The sequence below is a fragment of the Oryctolagus cuniculus genome, chromosome 17 (assembly GCF_051225735.1).
Source record: "Oryctolagus cuniculus isolate XC-2025 breed Fujian yellow rabbit chromosome 17, ASM5122573v1, whole genome shotgun sequence".
In the NCBI taxonomy this organism is placed as follows: domain Eukaryota; kingdom Metazoa; phylum Chordata; class Mammalia; order Lagomorpha; family Leporidae; genus Oryctolagus; species Oryctolagus cuniculus.
In genome coordinates, this window is record NC_142883.1 from 17,634,677 (window position 1) to 17,651,007 (window position 16,331).

Consider the following 16,331-nt stretch of genomic DNA (forward strand, 5'->3'; position numbering starts at 1 on the left):
CTTATTTGAGAGGGAGAATTACAGACAGTGAGAGGGAGAGACAGAGACAAAGGTCCTCTATCTGCTGGTTTACTCCCTAAATGGCCACAATGGCCAGAGCTGTGTTAATCCGAAGTCAGGAGCCAGGAGCTTCTTCCAGGTCTCCTACGTGGGTGCAAGGAGCCAAGCGCTTGGGCCATCTTCTGCTTTCCTAGACCATAGCAGAGAGCTGGATCAGAAGAGGAGCAGCTGGGACTAGAGCCAGTGCCTATATGGGATTGCTGGAGCTGCAGGCAGCAGATTAACCTACTGTGCCAGAGCACTGGCCCTGAGGCATAACTTTTCTATGCCACAGCACCAGCCTGTCATTTATATCTTGTCTTCCTCACTATATAAGATCTATTCCGTATTCATTTAGAAGCTTGGTAAATATTTGTGATAAGCATTTGATTTTTTAGGAGTTGATTTGTCAAATAATGATAATTACTCTTTAATCTGTCCACTTCACAGGTATACTTGTGTCTCATAGCTTTTGCATACTTCCCTGTTATACCAATGGCTGATAATGCAGTGTCTCAACTTTGTTTCTTGAACATGCTTGTGTTTTTGGTGGTGCATTGTCCATCTCTGGCACAGCAGATGGGCAAAAATAATGAGTGAAATTGAGAAAGCCCAGCATGCCTTATTGACAGTAGTGGTTATAATGTTTATAAAACCCAAATTGAAATTGTTTGGGCATCTGGTCTTTAATTTCTTAAGATCTTTTCCTAATAGAACATGAATTTTAGTCTCCCAAGTTTCTAAGATCCTTAAGTAGGTTTAATGATTATATTAGAGCCTTATCTTTGAATTGAGTGTGTTTCATAAATCTAGTGATGTAAGTTTGAAACATTCCATTTTTCCAAGGAACCTTTTTTAATTTTTTTTTTTTCATGAAGAGAGGCAGCATATGATTTGGTCTGGATCTGGTTTCCAATCTTGGTTCTTTGGTTTATTAGTTATTTGGCCTTGAACAAATTACTTAAGCTTGAGAGACTTAATAGTTTCATCAGTATACTAGGGATGGTGCAAGTTCTTAATTCCCAGGATGATAATGAGTGTTCAGTGAGAGATCGATCTTAAGCGGTGCAGTTCTCCGAAGTGAAGTGGGGAGATTCCCAGACCCTTGGCCACGCACTCCCTGGGTACGGCAGCTGGGGATGCAGCCCTCAGGAGGGAGTGGCAGAATCCACTTCAGGAAGGATGCGCAGACTGAGCCCAGGCTCACCTGGTCATCCTGTCGTGGAGCCCTCGGACACAGCGCTCCGGCCATTAGTCCAGCCTACATGTGAAGTCATCCTGCCATCGCCAGGCTTGAGAAGAGCCTCCAGTAACCAAACAGGAACACAGAAGCTCAGAGGAAGCAAAGCAGGGAAGGAAAGAAAACACCTTTTAAATCCATAATCCTCACAGAGACCTAAAATGAGCTCTAACAGGAGACATCCAGAAAACAAGGAAAGAGCTCTTAGGAGTGAAGCATTTTAGCATGGAGATTGCAGGATAAGGCTGATTCCAACATAAAAAGTGGGGAGAGAGAGAAAGAAAAACTGAGAGCAAAAATAAAAAATGAAATTAGTCTTAGAGGACCATGTCCAACCAGTGGAGGCTCCCAGCTGGATGGGAAGATAAATGGGAAGAAATCTCAAAGAAATAATTCAAGATATTTCCTAGAACTAAATGATTGGAATTTCCAGTTTAGAAAGGACTCATCTAGTGCCAGCAAAGTGAGTGAAGAAGACCCACCTCAAGGTGTATAATTTTCAAATTACAGAACATGGGGATAAGGAATCTTAAAACCTTATATTTAAAAAAACAGGTTAGAAACAAAGGGTCAGAGATCAAATGACATTGGTCTTCCAGCCAGCAACTCTGAAAATTAAAAGACAATTCAAAGAGCAATGCCTTCAAAATTGAGAGCATTTTTTTTCTGGCCTTACTCGCTGTACCTAGTCAAAGCCGTAAGTATGCAATGAGAGTACAAGACTCAGGAAGGAATCAAGGCGTTGCCAGACCGCAAGGTCCTACCATTTTATTTCCCAGGCACCCTTTCTCAAGAGGCTTGTGGACATCTTCAGCATGGGTAAAGGGAGATGAGGTTACAGGAGAGCTAACAGAGAAAGGAGGGAAGTTCCAGAGCCACAGCTGAGCAGCAGGCCTAGAGAGTGGGCAGCCCAGATGGGCTATGAAGACGGGGACTCCAGGAGGGCAGTGTCTTCAAGAAAAAAAGAAAAAAAAAAAACAAAAAAAAACACATTGAAAGGAGATTTCTGATTGTGTTTGAAGAAGAGCTTGTGATAAGTCCTGATAAACTAATCAGTAGGGGGAGGCGATCATTAACTCTAGTAGAAAGGAAATGCCACCTAAAAAGGGAGATTGAGCAACCCTCCATGTGACTCAGCTGCACATCACATGGTCATGGTGACTACTGAATAAGACTTCACTGAAGGCTGAAGTGACTGTTGGAAAGATGAGAAAGGGGCGTACGGGGAGGGTGCAGAATTCATAGTGATCCTCGTCTGCGCGATGTGAATGGAAAGCTCTTGAGAAGCTGCCCATTCCCAGTCAGCTTGTTGGTACTCATTTTTAGGTCTTCTTGAGGAAAATCCTGAATTTTCTTCTCTTTGGCTTAATTTCTATTCCTGTGATTGAATCAGTGGACATTGCACGTTTCAGTCAAGCTTGCTCTGGTTTCCTAATTATTCTTACTTGTGCGTTTCAACGTTTTCGCCTCTGATCAGGGCCGCAAGCTTCTCATCATTGGGACCACCAGCCGCAAAGATGTCCTTCAGGAAATGGAAATGCTTAACGCCTTCAGCACCACTATCCACGTGCCCAACATTGCCACGGGAGAGCAGCTGCTGGAAGCTCTGGAGGTGAGGAGTCCGTGGACTGCACACTGTTTATAAGAAAGGAGTTGAGACTGGAAAAGCGCTAAGGAGTCCAACAGCGTCGCACCTGGTGTTTGGTTTCTGTGTTAGCCTAGAACGTGGGATGCTGACGTATTACCTCCATTAGTCTCCAGGAGTTACAGGAAGAAGATGAGTACCAGTGCCAGTGAAGTGACTCCCTTTCTTCAGTGTAGGCAGCACACGAACTGCCAGGGCTGACTTAACTCTGCCCAGCCTGGGGGACACAGCCAGATGACATGCTTCAGGAACCTGGGCGGCTGGGAGGGAACGTGGCGGGGAGGTAGTCCCTACTAGAAATATCCGTCATTCGTGTCAGCCCTCTACATATTTCTTTGTATTTAATAAATTAGAGCAGTGATTAAAGTCTTAGAAACTTCAAAAGAGGAACTGTAGGGGCAGGAGCTATGGCGTAGCGGGTAGAGCCACTGCCTACAGTGCCAGCATCCCATATGGATGCCAGTTTGAGTCCTGGCTGCTCTACTTCTGCTCCAGCTCTCTGCTACGGCCTGAGAAAGCAGTGGAAGATGGCCCAAGTCCTTGGGCCCCTGCACCCGTGTCGGAGACCCAGAAGAAGCTCCTGGCTCCAGATTGGTCCAGCTCTGGCCATTGCAGCCATCTGGAGAGTGAACCAGCAGATGGAAGATCTTTTTCTCTCTCTGCCTCTGCCTCTCTGTAGCTCTGCCTTTCAATAAATGAATGAATCATTTAAAAAAAAAAAGGCAGTATATAATAAAAAATAAGTATATAATATAGAAATGTTTTCTTAAACTTTCTCAGGATGACAGAATCTTTAATTTCTAAAAAATATGTTCCTTAAACTTGTGATGAGCGTCAGAGTGCACAGATGCTTGCACTGTGTTGGGCAGTATCATCCAGTGAGTTACTCGGGCAGCAGCAGAGTCAGAGCAGCCTCTCAGAGTCCTGAAGCCCCGTGGTGTCGGGGTGTGCCGCGCTCCCAGCAGTCAGCGTTGTCTACGTGATCAGTGCCTCCAGACTGCTTGTTTGAGCAGCTCCTATGCTGGCATCGGGTAAGAAAATCAAATGTGGCCTGCTTTGACACACACAGCTTGTTCCTAGAAAGGAATGTTAAAAATTTCAGCATATTTATTATGGAGTGGAGTTGTCTTTCCTCCGACAAATGCATCTCTGAGTTAGGAGGTCTCTAGGAAAACAAGGGTTCAGACACAGATACCAGTCTTCACTTTTGTGACTGGCTTAGAAAGGTCAGACTGGATTTTAAAATAGAGAGAGTCCTATCAGGTTTTTTTGTTTTGTTTTGTTTTGTTTTGTTTTAAATATTTATTTATTTATTTGAAAGAGTTACACAGAGAGCAAAGGAGAGGCAGAGAGAGAGAGAAAGAGAGGTGTTCCATCCACTGGTTCACTCCTTAATTGGCTGCAATGGCTGGAGCTGTGCTGATCTGAAGCCAGGAGTTTCTTCCAGGTCTCCCATGTGGGTGCAGGGGCCCAAGGAGTTGGACCATCTTCTGCTTTCCCAGGCCTTAGCAGAGAGCGGGATTGGAAGTGGAGCAGCTGGGACTTGAACCAATGCCCATATGGGATGCTGGCACTGCAGGCGGCAGCTTTACCCGCTACGCCACAGCACCGGCCCCAAGAGCCCTATCAGTTTTAAACAGATAGTTCTCAAGGCTGTTTTTTAAGGGTAAATGTAAGAATTAACTACGCTGTTGACATGCTTACTGTAAATGTGTCCTCGCTGTTGTTTATCGTTTCTCTAGCTTTTGGGCAACTTCAAGGATAAGGAACGCACCACAATTGCACAGCAAGTCAAAGGGAGGAAGGTCTGGATAGGAATCAAGAAGTTGCTGATGTTGATCGAGATGTCCCTGCAAGTAAGATACGTCCTCCTCTGTGGTTCGGGTGTGGGAGGAAGCTTCAAGCCGTACGGGGCTGGCGGGAGGGGGCTTTCTGATTTCCTTTGGCTGAGGTTTTCATTCGTTTAAGTGATAAATCTTACACGATTTCCCACTTCAAGCTGACATCAGTAGCGTGCTTCTGAGATCAAACAATACTTTTCTTTTGTGCTTCTCAAAATTCAAAACTAGAAGAGAAGCTTTTAGAAAGTTACTTTTCATTTTAGGTTGGGCAGTCACTGGATCTTAAAACTAGAGAGCACTTCAAAGGGTGATTGCTCTGCCACCCCTCCTTTGAGAGCTGAGTGTGCTGTGGGCCCCCAGGTTGGTGGTGGAGGAGGGGCGGTGGTGTACATCAGCGCTCAGCACCCTACCACACCTGCGCCCAGACGGGTGCCACGCGCACTGCTGTTAGGCTCGGGCTCATTGACTTGCAGGCTGGTCCCGGACTCCTGGACGTTCCATACAGACTACCACAGGGTTGAAGCCTCTAGGATCAAATAGAACTGAGCCCCGAGCTGCCACCCGGAAAAGACATGAGAAACTTTTGGAACTTTGGCAACTTGCTTTTCTCTTTCTCTTTCTGGAACCACACACCCCGTGTACCCATCCTGTGTCTTCTTGCTCCCCTGACTTGCTAGTTAGTAAATACATCCCTCCTGCTGTCTGCGAGATGAGATGCCTTGGTTCTCATTGAGCCCACAGCCCCGGAGCAGAGCTAGACACGTGGGTGGTTGCCCCGTGGACTTCTCTGCAGGAGTAAACCAACCCTCTGGGGCACGGTGGACAGGACAGAGCGGCACTGTCTGAGCATGGTGTGCTGCAGTGAGCAGTCAGGGTGAGCAGTGGGTGCAGCAGTGACATCAGAAATGGGCTCCCGGACAGTAACAAAGCAGTGCCTTGGAGTCTTTTCTCATAGTTTATATTTTAAAATAAAATCCTTGTGGTTTTCACAAACCTAAGATTTCATCTACTAAATTTGCATATGGACTTTTTTTAAAGTCAGTTTATTTGTTTTCCATTATGAGCAATAAATATGTTACAGACCAATCACTGCCTGTTCGTGGTAAAGGTACACACAGGCAGGTATATTGGCTTTTTCCTTGAAGAAGATAAATCTGTCAGAAAGTCAGCTTGTCACTATTTTTTTTTTTAAGTTTCAGCACAAATGTTTTTCAATAATTGCGTAGAAGAAACTATGTGGGTTTTCCTCCCCAGCCCCCAGCCCCTCTGCCTTTGATGCCTGCAGGTCAGTGATCAAGTTAATGCCACTGCGTACGTGGGGTGGAAAGTGAGAGTGGGCACTCAGGCCTAATCTGCAGCGCTGACACTTCATAGGCCTCCGAGTCTGAACCCCTTCATGTCAAATGGATTTCGTGCAGCTGAGTGAATCCTCTTTAGATCTGCCTCCGAGAGCTGAGCCTCAGTGGAGAGGCATGTGGTCGCGCAGACTGGAAGTCATGTTCCCTCTCTGTTCGCGCTCCGCGACTCTGTTAAAACTTGCACAGCGCTCAGGATCTGCTCTGACTGGATGTCACCTGAGGGAATAAAGTCATTTATCTAGATTACTTTTTTCCTCCCTTTCTCTTGACTTTTAATTCCATAGCTACAGGCAAGCCAGTAAGTCGTTGCTCACACATATTAAATCTATTTAATGGGCGAAGGCCTGCAAGTACCGACTACAGCTGAGCTCCAGCCAGTTCCATTTTTTTTTCTTAAAAAAAGACCTTGACAATTGATTCATATGTAATTCTATTCCCAAAGAGGAAAAATGTTTCTTTTGTTAGCTGTTCACACTTTTCTTAGTGCTTTGTAGTCTGACCTCTTAACTTTGATACATTTGAAACTTCTGTTCAATGTTTTTCTGGGATAGGAGAGAAAAATCTTTAAAAAGAAAAAAAAAAAAGTGGAGCGGGGATCCACCTGCGTCTGCCCACAGCAGCTGCGCGCGGCCGCACGCTCTTCCTGGAGGGCAGGGAGTTCCCTCTCGGGAAGCAGCCGCCTGCCTGAAACATATTTTAAAAGTTAGGCGTGTTTCTCTTACAATAAAAATTCATCTTAAGGAATTAGAGATGTTTTTAATGATCATTTTCCAGATAACTTCACATTTCTGGCGGACCAGTGAGAATAATGTATTTTAGCAAATTAGTCTGAATATGAATATAAAATGGAAAACAGTAGAAGTCATTAATAAGAAGGCCCTAAAGCAAGCAGCTCCGTCAGAACCCGCCGTGCTTTCTGAGGTCGCTGAGCCGGAGGCGCGGACTCTCCCTTTCTTGGTGTCAGTGCAAACTTCCATTCATGGGGTGAAGACGCTGACCAAGCAAGACCAAGGCCAGGGAATGCTCAATTGCTGACTGTATGGAGTGAATGAGCTGGATTTTAGTCGTCTGCTCAGACTCCGTTTGCTTTCTTTTCTACCTAAGTCCTGTGAGTTGGAAGCCACGTGAGCCCCCGTGGGTGACACTGGTCTGGGCCCATGGCGACGCCTCACAGGCTTGTGGTGCCAGTTACTCGGTGCTCAGTCAGGGTGCCTGGAGCATCCGACACACAGGCTGTCCACACTGGGAAACGCATTGGCCTCTCTTGGATGGCAGTCTGCCGTGTGGTGCGTGGGAACACGGTCAAGAAGCAGGTAGCCGGTTTCTGTGGCTCAGCAGAACCCCGCCGCAAGTCCGCAACCCAGTGTGTCCTTGGCACAGGGTGAGTGAGTGCACAGTTGTTGGCAGCGCCATTAACCTGCCTCTGTATTCCTTCCGGTGCGTGTAGATGGATCCTGAATACCGGGTGAGGAAATTCTTGGCCCTCTTACGAGAAGAAGGAGCGTAAGTACAGGCTGCCAGCCGGCTCCCGCACCCCTCCTCCACCCAGTGCCTGTTCTGAGAGTGGCTGTCGGTCCTGCAGATGTGAGCGTTCCTTCTTAAGTAACTGCTTCCGTTTGTTGGGCTTCTCCACTGTTGTAGGTCTGAGGGACCGAGCAAGGAAGTTGGTTGTTCTGTTGGTTTTCTCTCCCTCTCCTGCTTCGCAAAACTTCCTTGTCACACAATGCAGGAGAAAACTCGATGGTACATATCTATGAGAGCCTGCTTTTCAGTGCATGGAACTGTGACCACCTTCTTTGTGAGACCCCTACAGCAGACGCGTAGTGGGAAATGTGGAGAAGCGCGGAGCAGGGTCAGTGGCTGAGCTGCGGGGCATTTGGCAGCGCTGCAGCTGTTTTCCTGTGTGGTGTTGGCTGTCTCTCTTGCAGTAGCCCCCTGGACTTGGACTGAAGACGACCGCTTGCAGGACACAGTGACCAAGGGGAGTGACCGCAGTGAAGACGGCCAGGGGTCTTCCCTGCCCCCAGATGCTGGACTCAGCGACCACTTCTCCACCCTCGCCACGCGCCCGCTCTGCATGACTAGTGCTCAGGAGCCCTCCCCCTGCTTCCCGAGACCCTCTAGTGTTTGTGGAAGGTGCAGAGTTGCTGTAGAGTGCTGTGTTTCCCTTTCGAGCTAAGATGCTTCCTTCTGACCAGAAGCTACGTGTGCGAAACGTCCCGTGCTGGTGAACACTACACGTGCTAACTCCCTCCCGCCGCCCCCGCCACCCCTGCACGCAGGCAGCGTGGCCTAGTACGAGGGAGCCGCCCCCTGCGCAGACCAGGAGCGCGCCTAGAATGTGCGTCCCGGTGTTAACACTAAAGGTAATTGGTGTTTGGTTCAAGGTTCTCCCAGAAAGCCGCTCACTATCTTTGCCTAAAGAAACAGGGTCTTGCATGTCTGAGCTGCTTCCTCAGACGTTTGCAGAGGTGTGGCCGAGCTGCAGTCGGGAGAGCTTTGTTAAGAGAAAGATAACTGCTGTTTGCCCTGACAGCCCCTCATGGAGGTAACTTGTTCTGTGATCAGAAGTACCCGATCGTCACCACTTGGTAGATGTTACAAGCCTGAGAAAGATCCATATGCAGAAAAGTGTATACCCGCCACAGAAAGAAGTTACTAAAATAAAGTCATTTACAAGCCTCTCAGCACTCGTTAGTGGCCAGCTTGTAAGTAGGTCAGTTGCTCAGCATTGCAGTGAGGCCTCATTAGGATCGGCACTTTCATCTTCCCCTGACGCTTGATGCTTACTTGGAATCCCCCCTCCGCGACCTGTTACCGGCGTGCTGTCTGGCACCAGTAAAACGTGGCCGTCCAGCTGCCCTCGGTCCTCCCCCCGTCGTTCCACACACTGCGCGTCCCCTCACCCTGCGCACGCTGCTCCAGGCCGGGAGGACTCGCGGGGCCCTCCGGGGTGCCGTGTCTTCCACCTGAGTCAGGGTGACTCACAGCGCTCGCCACTCTCCCCATCGCTGCTCAGGGTGCAGGGCCGGGCGCTGACGGCCACCCCAGGGTGCTCCGACCTCCCGCGGCGGCGCTGGGAGTGGCTCTGTCGTCACCCCGCAGCAGACCGTCTCCAGACCTGGCTGCCTGCGTGCTTCTGGTGGAGACTCGTGTGTCCTGTCTGCTTTGTTTCGCATTTCCAGCCCTAGTTTATTTTGTGGCTTTTTAAAAGTGGATTGACTGTCTCGTGACATCGTGTGACTCCTGGTGGCCAGTGTCCTGGGTCTCCTCAGCCCCGTCCTCCTCCCGTGAAAGCAGCACACGTTGTGTTAACTTCTGTCTCTTGTTCAATGAGCTTAATGTCTCTGTGTTTTGTCCAAAACTATATTGAAAAATATAAATATTATATTGTTTAATGCAAATGAAGGAATGCAATAAAGAGTAAATACACTTGAAAGCGTTCTGAAAGCCGATATTTCATACAAAACAACATGACAATGACAGGAACATGCGGAGAAAAAAGAACCACCCCCGTTTTGTTACTAGGATAAGGAGGTGATGGTTTTTATTTAACAACTTCTCGGGAGTGGGCGTCCAGCACTTGGTATGCCTTGGCCCGCATCCCACATCAGAGCCCCTGCGTCCGAGTGCCGGCTCCGCCTCCAGTCCCAGCCTCCTGCTCATGCACACGTGGGAGACAGCAGCGGTGGCCCCAGTACTTGGGTCCCCGCTACAGTGTGGCAGGTCCAGATTAGGCGTCTGAGATTCCGGCTTCAGCCCGGCCCAGCCCCAGCTGCTGCAGGCATTTGGGGAATGAACTAGTGGATGAAAGCGCTCTCACTCGCACTCTCTGCCTTTCAAACAAAGACATAAATAAAACTTCAAAAAAATTCTTTCCTGTGAAAGTTACAAACCGGTGGACTCCAGCCCTCTTGATGAGATTTCCCATGGTTCACTTTGGTAGCCTTCATAGTTTCTTGCACTGTTGTGAGAGCTGTCAGCCCTGATCCTTTGTCTTGGCTTGGGGTAGGATGCAAGGCAGTCCAGAATACGAGCAAGGCGCCGTGGGGCGGAGGTCAATGTCAAGAGCATCTCCTAAGCAGGGTCAGCCCCAGGAGCTCCGGAGGCCAGCTGACACCCGCGCAGACCTGAGAGCCGACAAGCTTCCTCAGAGCCAGCCGCGATGACTGGGGGCAAAGGAGTGTCCTTCCTTCATGGGTAGACGGTCAACTGGCTGGTTTTTGGTCAGAAGATATAATTAAAACCTCAAAAGAGGTTATTTTATCCTAAGTTTGTACGTCTTCCCTGGGACACTCTTTTAAACCAAAAAAAAGAAAAGTTAATAGTTTTGGTTAAAATCTGCAGTACGTTTTGCTTTAAGGCTGTCTTTTCATAGCCTAAAGATTAAAATGAACAGCTTCCGCTTCGAGGTTCAGCAGCAAGTCACCGGGGCATGGAGTGAACGCTGACCCCTGAGGAACAGCCTCGTGGAAGCCGTGGGTCGGCCGTCCGCCCGCAGCCCGTGCCCAGGAGGCCAGGGCAGGCTTTCCTTTTCCTGGTCCCACAGCCTCCGCAGAGGACTGACCGGGCGAGCTGAGCTGAGCCATCGAAAGCGTGCCAGCCTCAGAGCTCATCCCGAACGGGCTGAGGGTCCTCGTCCGCTGGCCAGCCGAGCCGAAACGATCCCGGGGCGTGTGTGCACCGTGCGCACAGAGCTGGTGCCGTGACCGGCAGGGTCCCCACGCAGGGAAGCCAGGATGTGCGAGGGGAACTCAAACTCTGAATGTCCCCAGCACCCTGTGGCCACACGGCCGCTGTCCCCCTGTTAGGGGAGTCAGTGGTAAGGTCGTTTCCCCACTCGCTAGATGGGAAGCTCCCCGTTACACTGAGAGAAGCGACAAGAGCATTGAGCCAGATTTCTGCTGAATCAACTTCGTGTGTGTGTGTGTGTGTGTGTAGCCTGCGCAGGCGCACTGGTGCCCAGCTGGCTCGTGGGCAGCACTGCGTACACGCCAGGTGACCTCCCCAGCAGGTCTCCCCGCGCTCTGCTCCCGCACGTCCTCAGCTTTGCGTCTGTGCCTCCTCCTCCATCAAGCAACGCTGCTTTCAAAGGCCTGTTTCTTCTAGATCTTTTCAAACTTCCTGTCATTTCTAGATATTTTAACAGGGTTTATGATAGATGCTCAAGTTCAGCTATAACTGTACCGTCTTCCATCACAGAACATGGCTAATCAGAGGAAGGACTGAGTGGCCTCGGCTCCCACGAGCAGGGACCCCTTAAGTACCCGACGACCTTGGAGGTTTCCCTCCCCAGAATGCCGGGGTGGGTGAGCATTTGTTTTATGTGAAGGTGAGATATGAGGCGAAGGAGAGATGGGCGATGGCCAACACCGTGCGCCGCGGACGCCCACCCGACCAGGCTGAAATGTAACCATGCTTGTGGTTTATCCTTTTCCGGGACTGAAGACACAGGCAAAAGGAAGGTAGCCATTCCTGATCTAGGGTCAGAGGTCTGCGTCTCCCCTGCATGAGGCAGACTTCTTTTATTCCTGTTCTTATGTGTCTATAAGGTAAGTAAATAAGATTTGTTCCTGGGGCCAGTGTTGTGGTGCAGCCAGTTAAGCCGTGGCCTGCAACACCAGCTCCCATACAAGCGCCCGAGCAAGTCCCGGCTGCTCCACTTCTGATCCAACTCCCTGCTAATGCACCTGAGAAAGCAGCAGCAGATGACCCAAGGGCCCCTGTACCCATGTGGGAGACCCAGATGAAGTTCCTGTCTCCTGGCTTCAGCCTGACCCAGGACTGGCTGTTTCAGCCATTTAGGGAGTGAACCAGCAGATGGATCTCTCTCTCTCTCTCTCTCTCTCTCTCTCTCTCTCTCCTCTGAAACCCCACCTTTCAAATAAATCTTTTTTTAAAAAATGAGATTTGTTCCAAAAAGAAGTAGAGCAAGAGAAAGAAACCTTACAGCTGTTCTCTGAAATGATGTGCCAGAGAAACCAAAGGGACTGTGTGATGAGTGGAGCGGACAACAAAGGCGTCATCTGTCGCCATAGACAGAGTTTCTGCTGTTCGCTAAGAAGGCAGAGCTTGAGGGCTGTGGGGGAGTCCTTGTGACGGGAGGGGGCCCTGGCCAGCGCGTGGAGGTTCCCTCCCAGCCCATCCAATACTCCGCAGCCAGGCACGCCCACCTGCCCCTGTGTCTCGGCTCTCAGCGGAGCCGGCAGGGGAGAGGCGTTAGCAGTCAAGTCTCACTTTCAGTAGGGCAAATCCTCTTTTCCCGATAAACAGAGCTGAAAACCTGTTGAGAGGAAGGGATTAAGGCAGTGGCCAAGCCCGTGGTCTGCTGGCCTCGGGCCACATCTTCTGGGGACGTCTATGACATGAATTTGTACTTGAACGGGCTCGAGTCTAGGCAGTGAATCGCTGCTCGCCGTGATTATTTCCAAAGCCTAAAATGCCTCGTCAGCGGTTGACTTAGCACAGAGGAAGTCTTGGGACAGTCCGGGCCGTCCCTGACGCTCGGGCTGACAGCACCTGAGGAAGGAGACCCCAGTCTGGCCCCTTGACTGACCGGGACCGCCGTGTTCAGAACCAGGCGTCCTCGACCTGCACCCCGGGCAGCACCACGCACCGTACAATGTGTCAGAAACTTCACAGTTGTTCACCTTCTCTTTAATGGCTTAACAGAAAAAAACTGCATGATGAAATATATTTTCTCCAAATATATATATATTTATATAATATATAATCTTAGTTAACTCAAAGGTATATACATTGTATAATAAATAATATTTATAAAAAGAGACTTTTCGAATATAAAATGAAAAAGATCAACAACTTCTACAACTTTTTACAAAACTTTGGATACAGCAGGTTGGGAGGAGTCTCCGTGGGATGCTGCGACCTGACCACGCACTCGTGCTACCCTTGAACGGGGATGTCTTGGCTACTCGAATCCGCCCGGAAACGTGACTTTATCACTTGTGATGAGAACACAGAGACATGGAACGACGGCTGGGGAAGTGTGGATCCACTCTGCTGAAGAATTCTCACAGGAAGCGAGCGACATCGCTGGGTGACAGGGGGAGGGGCACTTCCCACCGCGGTGGGGGCATGGGCCAGGGGCCAGGGTCAGCCTCAGGGAGACACCAGAGATGAAGCGGGAAGAAAGAACAATCTTTGTTCGGCGCTGCTCCTCGGCCACGACTCTCCCGACCACGCCGCAGTTGGCTGGGTCCGTGCTGGCAAATCCACTTGCCCCACTCTGCTCATGTGCCCCAGGTCCCCCAGCAGGACCCGTGTGCTTCGAGGAGGCCTGGGCAGGGAGGCGCCGGGAGCCAGACCCTGGGCGCTGCGGGGAAGCCCTCTGTCTCCTTTTCTCTCGTGCACTGGAGAGGGAGAGGGAGGGGCGCAGGTAGGCGCGTCCCTGGGGAGCAGACAGAGGGGCCCGTCCTCATCCTCCCCACCTACTCGTCCCAAAGCTGGGATTCCGCGATCCGGTTAGCCTCCCTCTCGCTGACCCCGTGTCTGACTCACACTAGGGACCAGGAGTCCAGCTGCTCTACCTGGACAGTGTTTGGGGAAGCGGGGCGGGGGAGGACTGCATGGCCCCTTCCAAAGACACCGCTCTTTTCTTAGGGAGCCGCCGGGGCTGGAGAAGGCCTGTCGCCCAATGTCCACCGCCAGGCAGGAGCGGCGGCCACGGGGCGGGGGGCGATCTGCCTGCCTCGTGCAGCACAGGAGACAGAGGGACCCAGAACTGCTCTCCCGAGCGCTCCCCAGAACGCCCTCAACACTGCATCTGCTCTAGCCAGTGCCTCGCACCTTCCCGGGGCTCCTCCCAGCCACACGAGCGAGCATGGCCAGGAGTGGGAGTGGCCAGAGGTGCGGGCGCCAGTCCTCCTTCCCAGGCAGTCTGCAGACAGAATCGGGGGTCTTCACCACCAGGCCGAGAGCTCACAGCCTGTGCTGTTGGAGAATTGGTTTTGTTTTTGTTTTTGTTTTGTTTTGTTTTCATTTTTATTTTCTTTAATGTGTGCAAAGATAACCTTGGGTCTGTTCTGATCAGACCCTCGAGAACTAAAAAGAAAGCCCCTTCTGTAAAAACCACACACCATCCAGAGTGGGGTGAGAGTCGGAGGGGGAGGGGGAGGAGCGGCTCCCGGTGGCGGCGGTGGCGGCGGCGGCAGGTGGGGTCCAGGTCATTTACCACGGACAGCTGGCAACAGTCCGGGCTCCTTGCTGAGTGGCACTGAGGGCTGAGCTGGGCTCTCGCATCTGCTTCCCAGGAGACTTCGGTGAATCCACCCAGCCGCACGCTTCACCCCTTCCCAGCGCCCTTCGGGAAAACCAAGAGGAAGAATTAGAAACGTGACTCCTTTCCCACTGGGGTGCAAAACGCAGAGGCCGCAGTGCTGAGATCCAGGGGCGCCCCCACGCGCACCTGCACTCCCGGGCCCACCGCCGGGGAGCGCATGTGACAGGCAGGAGCAGCAGCAGCCTGGGATGCAGATCCTCCCTCCCCATGGCTAGCCGGCGCTGGGGCGTGGCCGCAGGTGCCACCACGCCACACGGAGGCAGAGAACGCACGCCAGGCCCGTGGCCCAGGCCCCATCTTGAGTCAACTCCTGGGCTGGGCCGGTGCCAGGCGTGCGCTGTGGCGTTTGTACTGCCGCTGTCCAAACAGGAGAAAGTCCACTTAATTAATCATGAATGAGCCCTTCCCAAGGGAGCACCAGTGTGTACATTTTATTCACTTGTAGAGTTCTCCCCGACAAAGGGCTGGGGGCCCGAAGCAATTTCACAGGCAACCAAGCCCCGGTGCCCTGCGAGCTGCCGCCCACCCCAGGCCCTTTCTCAAGGTCACAGCGGGGCTAAGGGACACGCCCAAGGTTCCACAGCAGGAGCGACAGAGCCAGGCCACCTGACTCCTGCTAGAACCTTCTCAGCCCAGCACGGACTCGATCTGGCGCTCGGGTTGGCCAGAGGGGCTGGACCACAGTGCAAGGAAGGGGGAAGGTGTGTGTCCCACCCAGGGAGGCCGGGGCGCACTCTGCCCTCGCCATGGCCGGGGGCTGTCCACAGGACTGTCCTGTGGGGGCCACGGCTCAGCCCCAGCTCCCGGATGAGGAAACCAGGGCTCCAAGAGGCTGGCGCACTGGCCAGGATGCACTGGATGGCAGCTGGGGGGGAGGGCTGTCCCACTGTCCCAGTGACAGGGGCTCCCAGGCAGGAGGGGCCTGGGTGCTGTGAGCGGCCCTGACAAGGCCTCTTGGAGCCACTTCCTAGAGCTGTTCAGTAAGAATAGCAAGCCCCAGCTGTCTGTGGAAGAGGGGCTTGGAGAGTGTGGGTCCTGAGGGTTGGCACTGGTTCGCGGGTGGCGGGGAGGTTTTCTGGACACTGAGGGCCGACCCAGCACCTCCTCCCCTGCTTGGCAGATCCCAACTGCCCCACGGGGTCTCAGACACACCCAGGTCCCTACAGCCACTGAAATGACCTCCATGTCACCTTCCGCCCCCTTCACCCTCCCCCACAGCACAGATGGGCACTGAGACCCCCTGTGTGGAGCTGTGGCACTGAGTAGGGGGCTCTGGCTGGTGCCAGGCCACCCGCCCCTAATGCTGCCCCAGCCGGCATGTGCTTCTCCGTGAGCCACGTGCTGCCGCCAGTAGTCTTTCATGGGCTCTGCACGGCGCCCCTGGAGAGGAAGACATTGAGGACAGGTTATCCTATCCAGGCCGCGTGGCTGAGCACTGGCAGAAGCCAGGCTAGGGTGGGCTCCAGCTTCTGTAGCCCAGGCTCCTGCTGAGGGGCTCCGCCAGGGTGGACCCACGGATGGTGCCTCCCACACGGCCACCTCTGGGAGGCTTGGGGCACCATCCAGCAGCCTTTGATCCCTGCTTACTCATCACAGCCACTGTGAACCCAAACCCCCATCGCCATCCATAAACGCGGTGAGAGCACCCGGCTCCACCCAGGCTTCAGAGGTGTCGGGCTGTGGGCTCAGCCGCCGCTTCCCGGCCCCGGGTGGGGAGGGCTCGGCTTACACAAACCTGCCTGCAAGTTCAAGGTGGAGGCAAAGTGACTCTGCCCCAGGGGAAGCAGACGTCCGACCTACTGTCAGATACTTTAACCCTCTCATTTTACAGCGAGAAAGCTGTGGCCAGGAGAAGCCAAATGACAGGAAACTGGGGACCAGGTTGGGGCCAGACGCCAGGTCCTCC

At 52.1% G+C, this 16,331-nt stretch overlaps 2 protein-coding genes across 3 annotated transcripts in view; one reads left to right on the plus strand and one right to left on the minus strand.

Annotated features, from left to right (window-relative positions):
• The window catches only part of NSF (N-ethylmaleimide sensitive factor, vesicle fusing ATPase), a 183,369-nt gene extending 173,807 nt beyond the window's left edge, over positions 1 to 9,562 (plus strand). The window contains exons 18-22 of one of the 2 annotated variants that reach the window (XM_008271641.5): positions 2,757 to 2,891; positions 4,667 to 4,780; positions 7,571 to 7,626; positions 7,765 to 7,866; positions 8,052 to 9,562. In XM_008271641.5, coding sequence (XP_008269863.3) covers positions 2,757 to 2,891; positions 4,667 to 4,780; positions 7,571 to 7,626; positions 7,765 to 7,866; positions 8,052 to 8,073 — 429 coding nt within the window. In that variant the 3' untranslated portion in view covers positions 8,074 to 9,562. The remainder of the gene's footprint in view (positions 1 to 2,756; positions 2,892 to 4,666; positions 4,781 to 7,570; positions 7,627 to 7,764; positions 7,867 to 8,051) is intronic. The other variant, XM_002719197.6, reaches the window with a different exon arrangement.
• A 4,540-nt stretch (positions 9,563 to 14,102) lies between these two features.
• WNT3 (Wnt family member 3) overlaps positions 14,103 to 16,331 on the minus strand; it is a 35,374-nt gene continuing 33,145 nt past the window's right edge. Inside the window, exon 5 of the mRNA XM_051825040.3 lies at positions 14,103 to 14,446. The gene's annotated coding sequence lies outside the window, so the exon portion shown is untranslated. The remainder of the gene's footprint in view (positions 14,447 to 16,331) is intronic.